The sequence below is a fragment of the Larimichthys crocea genome, chromosome XXI (assembly GCF_000972845.2).
Source record: "Larimichthys crocea isolate SSNF chromosome XXI, L_crocea_2.0, whole genome shotgun sequence".
NCBI classification, from domain to species: Eukaryota; Metazoa; Chordata; class Actinopteri; family Sciaenidae; genus Larimichthys; species Larimichthys crocea.
This window is the reverse complement of record NC_040031.1, coordinates 3,878,351-3,892,523: the sequence shown is the minus strand read 5'-3', so window position 1 is coordinate 3,892,523 and position 14,173 is coordinate 3,878,351. Positions and strand designations below refer to the sequence as shown.

The window sequence follows — 14,173 nt, the reverse complement described above, 5'->3', positions numbered from 1 at the left end:
CACCCAGGGGGGAATAAGGTGTTAGAGCAACACAAGAGAGTGCATGAAAGACAACAAACTATAGAAAATAGACTCGTTTCCTTGTATCCTTCCAATACTTTTCTAACAATGTGAAATTCATTCAAACGGAACCTTTTCTTTCATCATTTTCTTTCCGTTTCCTCATTTTAACTGATTAAATTCGTTACAGTAGAATTAATTCACTATCGGAGGAGAAAGATGAATTATTGCGTCAACTCACGGAGATCCTTGATGCTTGCCTCCAGGTCATAAAAACTCTTCATCACACGCGGCACGTCCAGCTCCTTGTCAGTCACCGGTGTTTGCTGATATCCCACCGAAAGCAGCGCGCCTATGTAGACGACGATCCCCAGACCCCCCAATGCGAGCACTGCCCGCTTTAACCCCGCTGTTCTCATACTGATAACACACCGACTGACGCCCGGTGAATCAAAACTTACAAGACACCCACATACAGCTGACAGGTTCAACCACACATAACACAAAACCCACGTGATGATAATTTGTTATTTAAGAGCGAGGTGAGCACGCGAGGTCCTCCGCCGCCGTGCCTGGGTTGAGCCGCAGGTGTCATTCATTAGTGCGCGTCGTGACGTCGTGATGTTACCTGGTAAGTAGAAAGACCCCCTCAACTCAACTCTGGGAACAAAGAGATAAAAATATCGATTTATAAAAAGCTTTTTTTGTTGTTGTTGTTGTTGTTTCACCTGAGTGCAAGTCAGGCATAGTAGCATTAAAAAAAAAAAAAAATTAAATTTTTTTTTTTTTTTTTGTGGTGTTGTAAAAGGTGGTATTTGTACCTCCCTCTTCATGGTTGCTTACTGAAGCCAAAAGCAATCCAACATTGAATCAATACTGAATCAGTGCACCATAGTTTTTTTTTCTACATTCAGGAAAGAGAGGTGAAACAAGAGGGTTGCAATCCACAACTACACTGCTAGATGCCACTAAGTATTACTTGCCAGTAAAATATGTCAATTATGATTTCATTCATTTCAGAGTATGCAGAAGTACAATCGACTATCTTTAAATAATAAATAAATAAATACATCTTTCAGACATTGACATGCAATTTTATTTTATACACCACCACCAGGACCTTAAATGTACAGAGCTTCAAATGTAATTTATATACAGAAGGGATAAAATAAATGTAGTGAAGATTTACATCTTTTTAAAACCTAACTGCAAAGCTGCTCCTTCTACCACTGAGAGCAGTGCCATCGCTACTGTAACGCACGTTACGCGCTGCGCATAGGGCACCAAGTGCTGGAGGGGGCACCAAAATGGCCAAATTATCATCATTTTATAAGAGTAGTGTTGTGGAGAAATTGCTGAAGTCAAAGGTCAATGGTGAGGTCAGGAGGGAAGAAAGTGTTCAGGAGCCTCTGATGTCTTATGCTGTAATATTTATTGACGCTTGGCCAAGGAGAATTAGAGACACTCTCATGGTGCATCAGAAGTGCCTGAGTCGGTCTCACATTCTGCCCAACTCATGCTGGTGAATCAACTTTAAACCCAAAGATAATACACAAATACTATACGCCCAGAATAAGTGAAAGAGAATGTTTTTACCCATGGAGGTGATATTGTCAACATATTCTAGTCTGGAGACACAGATTGAAACGTCAACGGCAAGCTATCTATTATGTCTATGAAGGCAGCAACAGGTCTCTTTGACCCTGGCCACCACAGTGTTGAGATAGACTGGCACCTGCTGTTCCCAATCAAAGCCAAACAACTAATACTACATGACCTTGTGTAACCTAAGGATAGAAAATTCCATAACAAGTAGTGTAAGTAATTCCGTTGGGGAATACAGCTGTGGGGAATGAGTGTGGATGGAAGAGCTGCAGGTTAGCGGTAGAAGTTGGGTTAGGAATAAATATACAGTGTAGGCCACAGTGTGTGATCAAATAAAGGGCACAGCACAAAGCAGTTACGCTTAGGGCACTAAATTAGCTAGCAGCAGCCCTGACTGAGAGTGAATGGACATTCTCTATTACAATATGGTATCCCAGCTGGGTCAACCAGCAGCAGACAGCTCTACAGGGAGTCATAAACACAGCCCAGAAAAGAATTGGGCTTCCCCTGCTGTCACCTTCAGATCTCAATTTTTTACATTATCCTTTGTTATTACACAATGAATTCGGTGTAAGCACCAAACTTAAACACTTGTGATGGGATGCTCAATCCTCCAGCTCTGTCCACTGCACTGCTGAAGGATGATCCCATAGTTTCCTTCCTGTGTGACCTCAAGACACCTGTTTGTTGCTTTGTTCCTGATCGCTTGGCCCTGCAGAAATGTGATCAAGAGAGAGAACTTATGAGACATAGCATGATAACACCATTGGTGATTTTGGCACCTCCTAGAAAAGACTCTGTGCTGCATTGTTCAAAAAGTCACTGTACAGAGGTCTGAACAAAAGACTACCATGGCCAGTTGAGGTCTTACTTGTTTAAAGTCCCAGTGCATGTGTAAGTTGTTTGCTTTTGCCATCCAACACTCCTCAAGAATAGGAGTACCGCCAGAGCCTGGGTCAACCAGACAGCGGTTGCTGTTATATTTATGAGATTTAATCCACCCAATGATGAGTTCACCATCTGTGTTGAAGTAGCAATGCTGTTGAAAGGTAACGTTATGATTTAAGGTGATGATTTATTATAATTTCAGTACTGTTTTTTCCTTTATGTCCTCTTCTTACCTGTGGCTGCTGGAAGTGGCATTCATATAGGATGGGGATGTTTCCTGGATCAGCACCTTGGTCCACACATTGCCTCATAAGAAGGGTGTTCCGCAGCTGTACGGTCAGTGTCATATTATGAGTTATTAATTTTCTTTGTGTTTGACCACCATGTAAACATTCATTGATTGTGTCAGTCACAACTTCAGCAGGGCTATATATTTAGGGCTTTGCCATTGACATTTAAATGTAATATATGCATTGAAGGTAGATTTCATATAGTATTTTTGATCTTCAGTTCACTGTTAATATTTCAAACTCACTAAATTAGTACTTGCAATAAAATATGAACTGTTAAATAAAAAAAAACAATGACTGAAAAATGCCACTTACCACACCATAACCCAAGAGGTTATCCCATGATTCCAGACTTGGATAAACATTGTCCAGGTACCACTTGAAAGGTTTACATTTCAGCTTTTCTCTAATCTTCTTCCTCTCAGACACATCGCCAATATCGATTCCATGATTCTGTGTGTCATATACCATATCAGAAGGTGCAACAGTGATGCAAAATTGTGGTAAAATCTACATCTATCTGAACAATAAATCTCATATTTGCGAAGCTAAGCTTAAAACGTTGGCTAAGGTAAACACAAACATATGCAGTGTTGATAAAAACATGTTGCAGTGTGTCTTCTGGAACTGATGAACTTTCATCATTTGTGTATGTTTTAGTAACAAAAATGAGCAGTTTACATAATGATTGTATGGATGGACAGAGAAGTGGAATTAGTATGATGAGGATGATGTATGTAAGAAAAACTCCTAGGTATGTGCAAGCTAGAAGTTTCCTGTGTTGAAAGCCATTGAATACAGTAAAACATGGGAAAAACAGGGAGAGCTGGCAGGTATGGAAAATGTACCAGCTAGCAAAGTGTGACACTCCATAAATAAGGACTACATATTCCTCATTACTATTATTATTGTTGTTGTTGTTGTTGTTGTTGTTGTTGTCATCATTATTATTATTATTATTATTATTATTATTAATAATTACTACTCATAATAATAATAATCATAATAATAATAATAGGCATTATATTATTACTACTACTACTACTTATTATAACTTACTTATTTAGTTACATTACTTCCATAATAACGTATTATTATCTACTATACTATATACTCTGTTATCTATTTCTATTTATCTATATATAATTTATCTGTCTATTGAGACTCACATAATTTCTTTCAGACTTAATAAGCAATTTCAAGCAGTTGAAGTGTGGCACAACAAGCTGAACATAGTTTAACAGATGGTGTGTCGTTAGACAATATATTATCTATAAAGATGAATATATAATGTTTCAATAAAAATAATCTCATGGATCATAAATCTTTGTGTCCACCTTAAAAGGAACATTCCAGGCAATGAATACGTTCTTCTTGTAATCATCCAACCAGATATCTGCAACCCTCAAGGCATTTCTCCTCATGGCAGAGCTGAGATCAGGTGCATACGGTTTATGTGCCCTCTCGATGTGAGCTATCCTTGAGCAAGGCACGACCTCTACACTTCCTCCACATAGCCATACCTGAGCAGTCAAGACACAGAGGGTCACTTATGATTCTGCAAATCTTCAATTTTCTTTGCACTTAACAGATTTGGCTACTCACACGAATCCCGAGTTCAACATTTTCTCCCCCGTAAACTGTCATTCCACCATCAAGCCCACCAATTTCACCAAGGAAGCCTCTATCTGCTGCAAAGATTCCCATGACAGAGGGACTCCTGTTCAGAACAAAAAATAACAGTGGCACTAGCAAACCTTTGGACTGATTTCATATGTTTTCACATGTAGTTGAATGAAGGACATGCAAACTGATTTATAGCCTAAGAAGTTACTTGTACGATCGATCCTTTACTTTTAGATAAGATTGCTAGTCTTTGTTCTCTGTGGTCGCATTTGCACTTTCCACCTTTATTATCTGTAATATTGTGAAACAATTCATTCATTTGCAACACCCACAAGTTAAATGACTTTTTCTCCTTAAATAAAAATAATCCAAAAGGCATATGGCGTAATTTACTGTGAGAATAGTCTAAACACTGTTAATTCCTAAAACCTATTAAAGAACATAACATTAGGCACAGGACTGGATGATAGAACATGAGATTTCCCACTAATGTGTGAATGCATAAGTTAGAGAAATGCTTCATAGGATTTAAAATAGCTGGATGCTCTTTTGTGTAAGTGCTGTAAGTCAAACTCTCAGATCTTAGTCAAAGGGGCTAACCAAACCCCAGTTAAAATACTCTTAAATATTGCTTGTTCCACTTACTTCCCAGGCTGCGATTCATCGTCCATCTTCAACCACTCTGGCCGGAAGGATTCATACATACACCACAAAGCCCAGTCAAAGCCATGAGAAGCTGGGATATATCTTTCCACATGAAGGTCATCAAAATGGACCTTATCAAACACAGGGGACACCACCACTGTCCTGTCGGCTTTAATCCTGGCCAGCAGAGGTTCTGCCCTGGGAAGGATTATTCATTTTTTCAGTCATATTTGTGTAAGATTGTAATGACAACTTAAGGCAGTAAAGGAATTTAACTTGAAATACCTGAAATATACGCATATACATACCATCCCACTGTGGCTTCAATATGAGCATCCAAAATGGCCACAACATCAGCTGTAGCATGCTCCCAACCTGAGATCCGGGACTGGGACAAACCCATCTGTCGCTTATGCCACACTTTCTTTATGAGTCCAGGCCTTTCATTGTGAATTTGAGCTATGTAATCTTCTAATGGTTGTCCAAGATCATCTGAAAATGTAGGTCCACAGTCAAATCTATAAATAAAGGACAACAACGACAACAACTAGATAAATACTAATACTACGATAATACTAATCTCTACAAGGTAAATGGATATGAATACAGAAATCTGTAGACAAGGGACAAGATTTTGGTATCTGAAGTGTTCCAGTTTAACCAACCAAAGAGGCGTAACACAGTGGCCAAAATGCAATCTCAGAACTTACCGGCTATCGTCATATAATGATTGAACTTTTTCTCAGCTTTTATAAAATGTATCTTGTCAAGCAATCTGGTCGTGGACTCAATTACAACTCAATTCTCACATCTTCCGGAATAAGTAGTCTTGGTCAGGTTTCTGGTATTCGATATCGATATCCGTTAGCTACACTGAAGGCCTGAAACTTTTGCTGTTGCTCGTAGAGGCTCAATCCGATCCAAGATTGGTAATTCACTATCTAATCTAATTTACTCTAAAATTAGGGGTTATGGTTGATGTAGATTTGAGAGAAAGGTCATTATCCTTTATTACGAATGCAAACTTACTGTAAGTGCTATAGTCATCCACCAAAATAATTTCCTTCAGCAGGTGCTTTGGAGTGTGGGTGATAATACTTCGTATAGCCCTTTTAATGACAGAAAGAGCCTCGTTCATATAGATCAGTACCACGCTGATGGTTGGCAGGTCTTTGGGATAATTCTTTGTCAGACATCTAAATGGTGTGAGATAAAAAATGTGGTTAATGTTTTAGTTTCATTGGTTAGTAAATAGAAATATGAAAGCATACAAAGCTTTTTATTTGTTCTGTTCTGTGCAGTAGGCAGATCTTTCTGTGTTGGAGTGCCATTGCGTGACAGTTCTCCTGTTAAATGTGTGCATATTTATGGCTTGATACTGCTTGATACTGCCACTAAATTCAAATGATCACAATGTATTATATGAACTGGCTGCATGAAATACCACCCAGGAGACAGAGAACACATTAGATTACTGTACAGGTCAAGTTATGGGCAAGTCATTATAATTTGAAATAGTTAGAACCCATATGAGCAAAAGTTACCTGTTGTCTCTTGTATCTTGAAGCTTCCTGTCTAATGGCAGCTGGTTACTCAGGAAGACATTGTATCCGTAAATCTTAAACAGACCTTCAGCCATCTTCTGTTCCTCTTCTGGCAGGTTATCGCCCCACTTTTCAAACAGGAAGGAGTTTGGATATAACTTTGGCACCACAATCTTCTCTTTTTCTTGGTCCACATTTGGTAAAAGTTGATTTTTTTGACCAGATGCTTCTATCAGCATTGCTTTGACATGCGTTCATACAAAAGACAAAGACAAGGACAAAATGGAAAATTATGAGTAGCTGTGTTTTCTAATGCATTCCATTCATTTCTAATTCATTTAAACTTGTGCGACCTTGTTGTAATTTAAGTAAATGGTGTGTCGTAACTAAGCAAACAACCAGACAACCTCAAATATTGCTGTGGTAACAGAAAGCCTTACTGGAAGTTTACACTCTATGAGCACTCTTCTTGTTTCTGCATGTTTTTGAATTGGAATCATAAACCTCATGATACGCACACATTTTTCACTCAAGTTGAAACACTGTCGATTGTATATAGACATATAGACGTCTTTGTGTTCTCTCACACATTTATTTTATTGCAAACAGCCTGAACATGTGATTAGAGAATAATTAATTTGTATGTCAATGTAAAAATGTCAAAAATAATTTATGATGTTCAAACACTGAAGCTGTAGTCCTGTTCTAAAATATGCAAATTGGATCAGATATGGAAAAACAGGGCACGCCAATGTAGATTAGGTTTTCAAACAGCTAAACTGGTCAGTTAAAACCACTATATAGATGCTACATGATGGTAAAAGTAATGATGTTGAATTTATTCAAGTTTAAGATGATTTACTTGTAGTTAACTGAATCTATTCTTTTAACTCAGTAATCCCTCTTTTACAACTCTTGCTTGTGAGTTATCAATATAAATATATTTTGTTACCTGTAAAACTTTAATATAATAGGTTTAGGCCATTCAAAATCCATTGTAATAAGATTGCAAAGTCTTGCGGTTGCATCTGAATTGGTACTCACCCAGCTTGTTTAAGGTCTGTTCAATCCTCTCCAGTTTATTCCACACAACCTCCTGAGCAATAAATCCATTTGGAGCAGTTTTGTCTGGTTTCCAACTCACAATCATGTAGGTGATAATGTATATTAAAAGTATAAAAGGTACAATTATTCCAGCTCTTCGCAGGTATGACTTCATTATGGTTTCTCATGGAGGATCACATCAGTCATCGTGTCCTCTACACCAGCAGCGCTTTACTGCTCAAGTTGCTCAACATCTTATCTTAAAGATAACAGTCATATACACCTTAATTTATTATTTCAGTTTCTAACACAAATACTATTTGTTTACAGTTGTTTGATGCCGAGATACAATCAAGGAAGCATGATTTCATGAGGCTATATAAAGACATAGAACTGTCAATGCACTGCATTGACACTACAAGGACAAGGACACTATAATACCCAGATACACGTCTACTGACTTGGGTGGAGAGGCAGAAATTTGACACTATCAAGCTAACAACACAACCAAAGTAGACTTTGGTTCATACTGTGTCTAGAACACTCCATTCAACACCCCTTTGATTTGTTGAATGGCTGTGATCAGAGTCCAAATGTACGTTTGTATCTTTGGCCTCAATAACAGCCTTGATTGTTGTTGTCATTACTTTCCTGTGCTAAAGTACAGTACACTATTGTTGTACAGTGTAAACATTACTGTTAAATCCTCTCCCGGTCGACCAATCCACGGGGCCCAAAAGGGCATTTAGACAGCAGCCACCAGAGCATCGTGGCGGCTTTATTGTGTATTATGGTTATGGGCTCGCCTCGTTTGGTCTTACTAAAATCGTGTTTCGAAACTGTTAAAATCGGTGAGGATTTCGTCTGAGACTGGGCAGGGATTAGTTTAGATATTTAGTGACTGATTGTACTTGAGAGTATTTTTATGTTTGAACCATTAGTTCAGGAGTGCTGTTTTGGATGTGTGTTTTGTTATTTAGTGTTAGATTAAGTTAGTGAGGTTTTTCTTTCTCGTTTTGGTTTTCTAGTTAGATATTATAGGCTCTGTTAGAGTTCTCTTTTTGTTATACTTGTTTGTTCGTTTAACAGCACTCGCTCGCCCTTAGTTCTCTTTTGCCTCTCCTCCTTTTGTTTAAAAACGATCTGAACTTTCATTTGATAAAATACTTTTGTTTAATAACCTTAAAATCTGGTTTTATGTTACTTCTTTTCATACCCCGAGTTATGGTTGTATGTAATATTTATTCTTTATTTGTCATGTGCTAAACAATAAACAATCGAAACAAGAAGACATTTCAAGGTTTTTTTTATTTTTTTATTTATTTATTTATGTACAGAATATAGTTAAAGAGCAATCAGAAGTACTGACATCCTCTGGCTGCCCATGTGATGATGGGAAGTTGTCGGGCATTTTAATAGCTGACAGTCTTGGCTGGCTTTGTCTCGTCCAGGTCAGCCTCCAGGTATCGGAAACGGCGGTGGCGACGCAGAATCTCTATAGCCTTTTGTTCTACAGTGGAAGGAGTGATACCAAGATCCTCGAGACCAGGAAGTCCTGGGTACTTCAGGTCTGTTGCGTGAAACTAGAAAATAAAAGCGCAATTGATTATTTTAAAAAAAGAAGAAAAAAAAAGAACCCCATTGATAGTGTTACAATTCTCAATACTTCAAGTTTAATATTAGATCAAAATCTTTCTTACCCTTTCGACTTTGTCTGGGGTTGTCCAGGGCTCAAATGGGTTCATTGCGAAAAACCGAGCAGCAAGGCTGAAAAGAAAAGACCGAAGCTATGACACGTGCAGTGGTATATAACAACTGCACCCAAGACACCCTGTAGAAATTCTAATGAGTAGTGATCCTGTATGGGAATGTGCCTGAGTTCAATTGTTTGTACATAGTCAGTCAGCACAGGTAACCCACAAACACGGTTTAACGTGAAATATGATCTAAGAGAAACAGCTTTAGAGACTGTTGTAGCACACATGGGTTTCAATGTACATTTATCTTTGAATCATGTTTCGTTTTCAGAGTCAAATACATAACAGACTTGTTTGTGAACAACACAACTCACTGATAGAGTGGGCGTGGAAGCGGGTAGGGCACAAAAGGTCTGTGTGCCACTGCGTAGATGTACTCTACCAGGTCATGAAGAAGGTAACGGTTGGGACTAGACAAGAGAAAACAAGACAAAAAGAAATTTTGAACGTGAGTCCTCGCAGTGTAAAATAACATGAATCACAGATCAATACATGCTGACCATACACTGTCATGACTTTCAAAATATTTGCAATCTAAATCTCTAAATGATTTGTGCTTGGTGTCCAGACAAATTGCAGTATTTGCTGAACTCCTCGACACAGGTTCAGACCACCTACCCAACTAATGCATAGGTCTTTCCATTGGCATCAGGATCTCTGACAGCATTGATAATGGCCTTGGCCACATCCACCACCTGAGGGGGGAGAAAGGAGACAATGTGATTGGGGTCATCTGATAGGCATGTAAAGAAATTTTGTGAGGTGCTCGTTTTTTTATTTTTTATTCAGACAACATGGGGCAAGTATGAATATGAATCTCTAAGTTAATCTTTCAGTTACATTGTACTAACCCAGAACAGAACTACAAATATGTTGGCATGACTGAAAAAGTCCAGTACTTTCAGTCATGTGACATTCCTGTTATCAAATCAAACCAAACATGAACCAACACAGAATCAGGATGGCCTCATTGTAAACAACCGCACAAAGTGACAGAATGTTGTTACTACCAGCCACGCTGCCATTCAAATTTGAGAGATTACTTCTACAAGCTTGAATTCATTAGAAGGTAAAATATTAGAACGTCTTCATCCGTTTGACAAACTTACATAAACAGGCTGCTTCACAGTCTTCTTCCCCATGGATAGGAGTGGAATAGCATTGCCAAACCAGCGCATGTCTGGAAAAGGATTAAAGCCACCCATGAACATTCAAACACTGGAACACTGAAGTGGTTTAATGAAATCAACACCTGTGTAAACAATGTATTGTGCCACATTTGCATCACTCATGACTGACATGTCTGCGTATTAGTCGGCTTACGGTCTGACCACTTTCACACAAACAGCCGCCTTACGTGCGTAATGGTTGAAGAATCTGTCCTCTCTCCCAAACATCTCAGAAGGCTTCATGATGATTGCGTCAGGAAACTCATCCCTCACTGCCGTCTCTCCTACAGCCTGTAAAGTAACATGATGCACAATAATGTCAACTACAAGTGTCCTTTAATATGCACTGGCTTATACACTGTTCAACAGATTTTTCAACTTGTTTGAGTAAGACCTTGTTCCTCAGGTATTTGGACGGGCTGCGTATGTCAGCGTTGAGGTGAGACATGTGGACGAACTTTGTGATGCCGGCCTCTCTGGCTGCCTTCGCAATCTGCTGAGGGATGGATACGAAGACATCCTCGAAGCGATAGTTTCTTTACACAAAAAGAGGAGAAATACTTACATGTGAACGCTTACCTACAATTTTTATTCCGACATACATCTCATGTGAACAACATAATACAATAAAGACGCTTCAAAACGTTCTGGCAGTCAATACCTCGTCTCCCACTCTCTTCCCACCAGGTTGATGACAACATTCGAGTTCTCCAAAGCCTGTTTGATGGAGTCTTTGTTCCTGGCATCCCACTCCTGCGGCAAGGAAGAACAGACAACACATTTCATTTACGACTCAAATGTGTAATTACATGCAGATGAAACATACCACCATCTATGAGTGTTGCCTAATTTCTGCAAGGTGTCTGTTCGGCTCTTACCATGAAAAGTATTTGCCCGAGATCACCCATGGGCCTGAGATACATGATGTCATACTGATCATTGCGGTGAGGGATTAAAACCTGAGAGCCAATCCGACCTGCAAATCATCAGAAATATAAAAAAGTTCAAACACTGTAATTCCAATGGAATTTAAATAAAAGATGACAACACCATATGACAACCTCAAACCTTCACTGCCACTTCCTGGGATGTTAGGACACAGGATGTGATATTGATATGAAATAACGCTGCTGAATATAAAGTAAATAATGATCCTACACCAGCAGCTCGTATACACAGAGTGGATAAGATATTACTCATAAATAAGAAGTACATAGAAGTCGTGCTGATGTTAAAGAGCATGACAGCTGTCGGAACGAAGCACCTGCAGTAGTGTGCATATAACTTAGCAGCAGTATTCGGCTTTTCACTTTTAACTCACCCAGCCTGTTGACCACGTAACGACCCAGAAATCCTGTGGCTCCAAAAACCGTGGCCGCTATTCCACTGGAGGAGGAGCGTCCTCCCTTCCCTTTGGGGATGACTGCATGGTGCAGCTTCCTCTGCTGGACTGTGGTGACAGAGGCAGCTGACAATACAGCAGGGGAGCAGCTACCTATTAAGGAAAGGAAAACAGTCAATATGGGTCTTAAGAATTGCTCTTTAAAGAATAAAATGCAGGTGACCATCACCTGCCTGAGGAAAAACGTGGTCAGTGCAGGATGTGCTGCACCCGGAAATGCACCCGTTTGCCGGTTTATAGTTTGTTTTAGAAGTCGACCACACACACAGGTATTTGCTATTTTCCAAAGTAATTGCAAAAATTCACCAATGCTGAACTCCGCACATAGCAAAGATGGAAATCTGCTATGAGTTTAACTTTGTTGAATGACGTCACATCTCCAAACAACAGCAGACTGCATGCATTCATGTCGGCAGGCGATGGTCATTCCCCTGCATTTACATATGTGTGACCTCTGTGCTTTTGGCAGAGGAGCTGTGCAGACTGTGATTCCTCTGAGCAGCACACATGGGAATCAATTTCAATATAATCTACTTCACCTTTATTCCTGTGATGAGCACAACGAGTCGATAAATCGCAGCTTTTTAGAAATAAAGTCGCTGAGAGGGTCTGAAAAGTCGCAAAATCTAGCAAGAAAGTCACCAAGCTGGCAACACTGGTTCCTCTTTGTGTGACGTAGTGTAGAGCTCATACTGGTGCCACCTCACATTTCACAAATTTGAACAACCAACAAATTATACAGGCTGATATTTCATGATGCATAAAGAATTTCATTTGTAATGAAACTGTGTCTGTCCCAGACAGTCACTGTATGTTTGTGTCTCAGGTGCTACTGTCAGTGTTCCCGGGACAACTGGACATCCTTCATTTCACGTGCCTGGCAGACAACATCATCATCATACAGAGGTAATAAATAACTGTTACTGTAATTAAACCATGATGTTATAATATTGATATTACAAACCACTCAGACAAACAAACTACAGCATCAAAAACAACAACTGTATATTTTTAATACTGACAATATGACACTAATAGTTATAGCTGTATATACCTCTGTACAATATATTTTATTTTATCGTATTTACTATTGCTTTTTTGATATTTTATTATGTATAGTTTGCTTTATAGTATATTTTTATTTTTTGTTGTCACTTGTCACTTTGTGTAATGCTGCTGCTGTACTATAATTTCCCAGCTTGGGATAAATAAAGTATATCTATCTATCTATCTATCTATCTATCTATCTATCTATACTGTAGCTGTATTGTTGCATTACTGTATTATTAACAAGGATATGAGACTGTTATTGTGGCTAAAATCTGCATTATGATGAACAGCTGATGTGGCTCATGTAGCACACAGCAGCTAACGCAGAGACGGACATCACTCTCACAAACACTCATCGCTGTAACACAGACACATCAGGTAGCCGGGCACGTGAAACATCTGTAATATCTCCATAGCAACAACACATCGTGAGGTCAGCTTATATCTCAGAAACCACAGAGTGTTTGAGCAGCTCTGACAGACGAAGCAGCCGGAAAAGCCAATGTTTGAAGCTCAGCGTGCCGTAAACACACACAGCCCTTCGTTTATTAGCGCTGCGTGTTCAAAGTGGTGCAGGTGCAGGTGCAGGTGACTAAAGTTGGTGCAAACATTGTTCAAAAGGTGAAATGTGAGCTGCTACCGGCTGAAAGCTAAAGCCCTCGCTAGCAGGTGACTAGCCGAGCCTGTTAGCAAGGTCACCGGAGCCAGCGCGCGCTCTGACTGGGAGCCTGCGCGAGGACGACACGCGTGCGAACACCTGAAGTCCCCGCACGACACTCTAACATGCTCACGCTCTTATTAAATAATAAGACTTTGGTTATAATACTCACCTGAAATCCTCGGAAGGACACTCACAGGACGGCTAACCAGCGCCACGGTCGCCATCTTTCCAACTACGGCATGCCGCTTGCGCCAAAAATAACCCGCACTGTCAATTGTCGATAGTGGTGAAGTTGAAAGTTGGAAAAGTGTAGCAACAATAAAGCTCATGGCATAAAAAGACCTGGTCCTAACAATGCAAAATGTATCCAGATGTGTTTATGTCAACATGCAGATACGAATAGAAACCACAGGGTTAACAATAAAAAGACTATAAAATGAGAAATAATGTGCAACATGCACCTTATACTAACACCTGTACATATCTACCTTT

General features: G+C 39.4%; 2 protein-coding genes across 2 annotated transcripts; both read right to left on the bottom strand.

The window, feature by feature from the left end:
* Window positions 1-1,803: 1,803 nt before the first annotated feature.
* On the bottom strand, window positions 1,804-7,730 carry LOC104920693 (probable polypeptide N-acetylgalactosaminyltransferase 8). The gene is made up of 11 exons (XM_027273047.1): window positions 7,643-7,730; window positions 6,599-6,839; window positions 6,084-6,250; window positions 5,363-5,546; window positions 5,055-5,252; window positions 4,389-4,503; window positions 4,121-4,306; window positions 3,099-3,236; window positions 2,727-2,822; window positions 2,477-2,644; window positions 1,804-2,317 (listed from the first exon to the last, which is right to left on the bottom strand). Exons 2-11 carry the CDS (start codon window positions 6,835-6,837, stop codon window positions 2,189-2,191), a joined length of 1,620 nt encoding a protein of 539 aa, XP_027128848.1. The 5' UTR covers window positions 6,838-6,839; window positions 7,643-7,730; the 3' UTR covers window positions 1,804-2,188.
* A 1,222-nt stretch (window positions 7,731-8,952) lies between these two features.
* Window positions 8,953-13,972, bottom strand: ndufa9a (NADH:ubiquinone oxidoreductase subunit A9a). The gene is made up of 11 exons (XM_019276134.2): window positions 13,851-13,972; window positions 11,890-12,063; window positions 11,447-11,544; window positions 11,230-11,321; window positions 10,963-11,104; window positions 10,757-10,859; window positions 10,509-10,579; window positions 10,018-10,094; window positions 9,714-9,809; window positions 9,343-9,409; window positions 8,953-9,225 (listed from the first exon to the last, which is right to left on the bottom strand). Exons 1-11 carry the CDS (start codon window positions 13,903-13,905, stop codon window positions 9,055-9,057), a joined length of 1,146 nt encoding a protein of 381 aa, XP_019131679.2. The 5' UTR covers window positions 13,906-13,972; the 3' UTR covers window positions 8,953-9,054.
* Window positions 13,973-14,173: the final 201 nt, after the last annotated feature.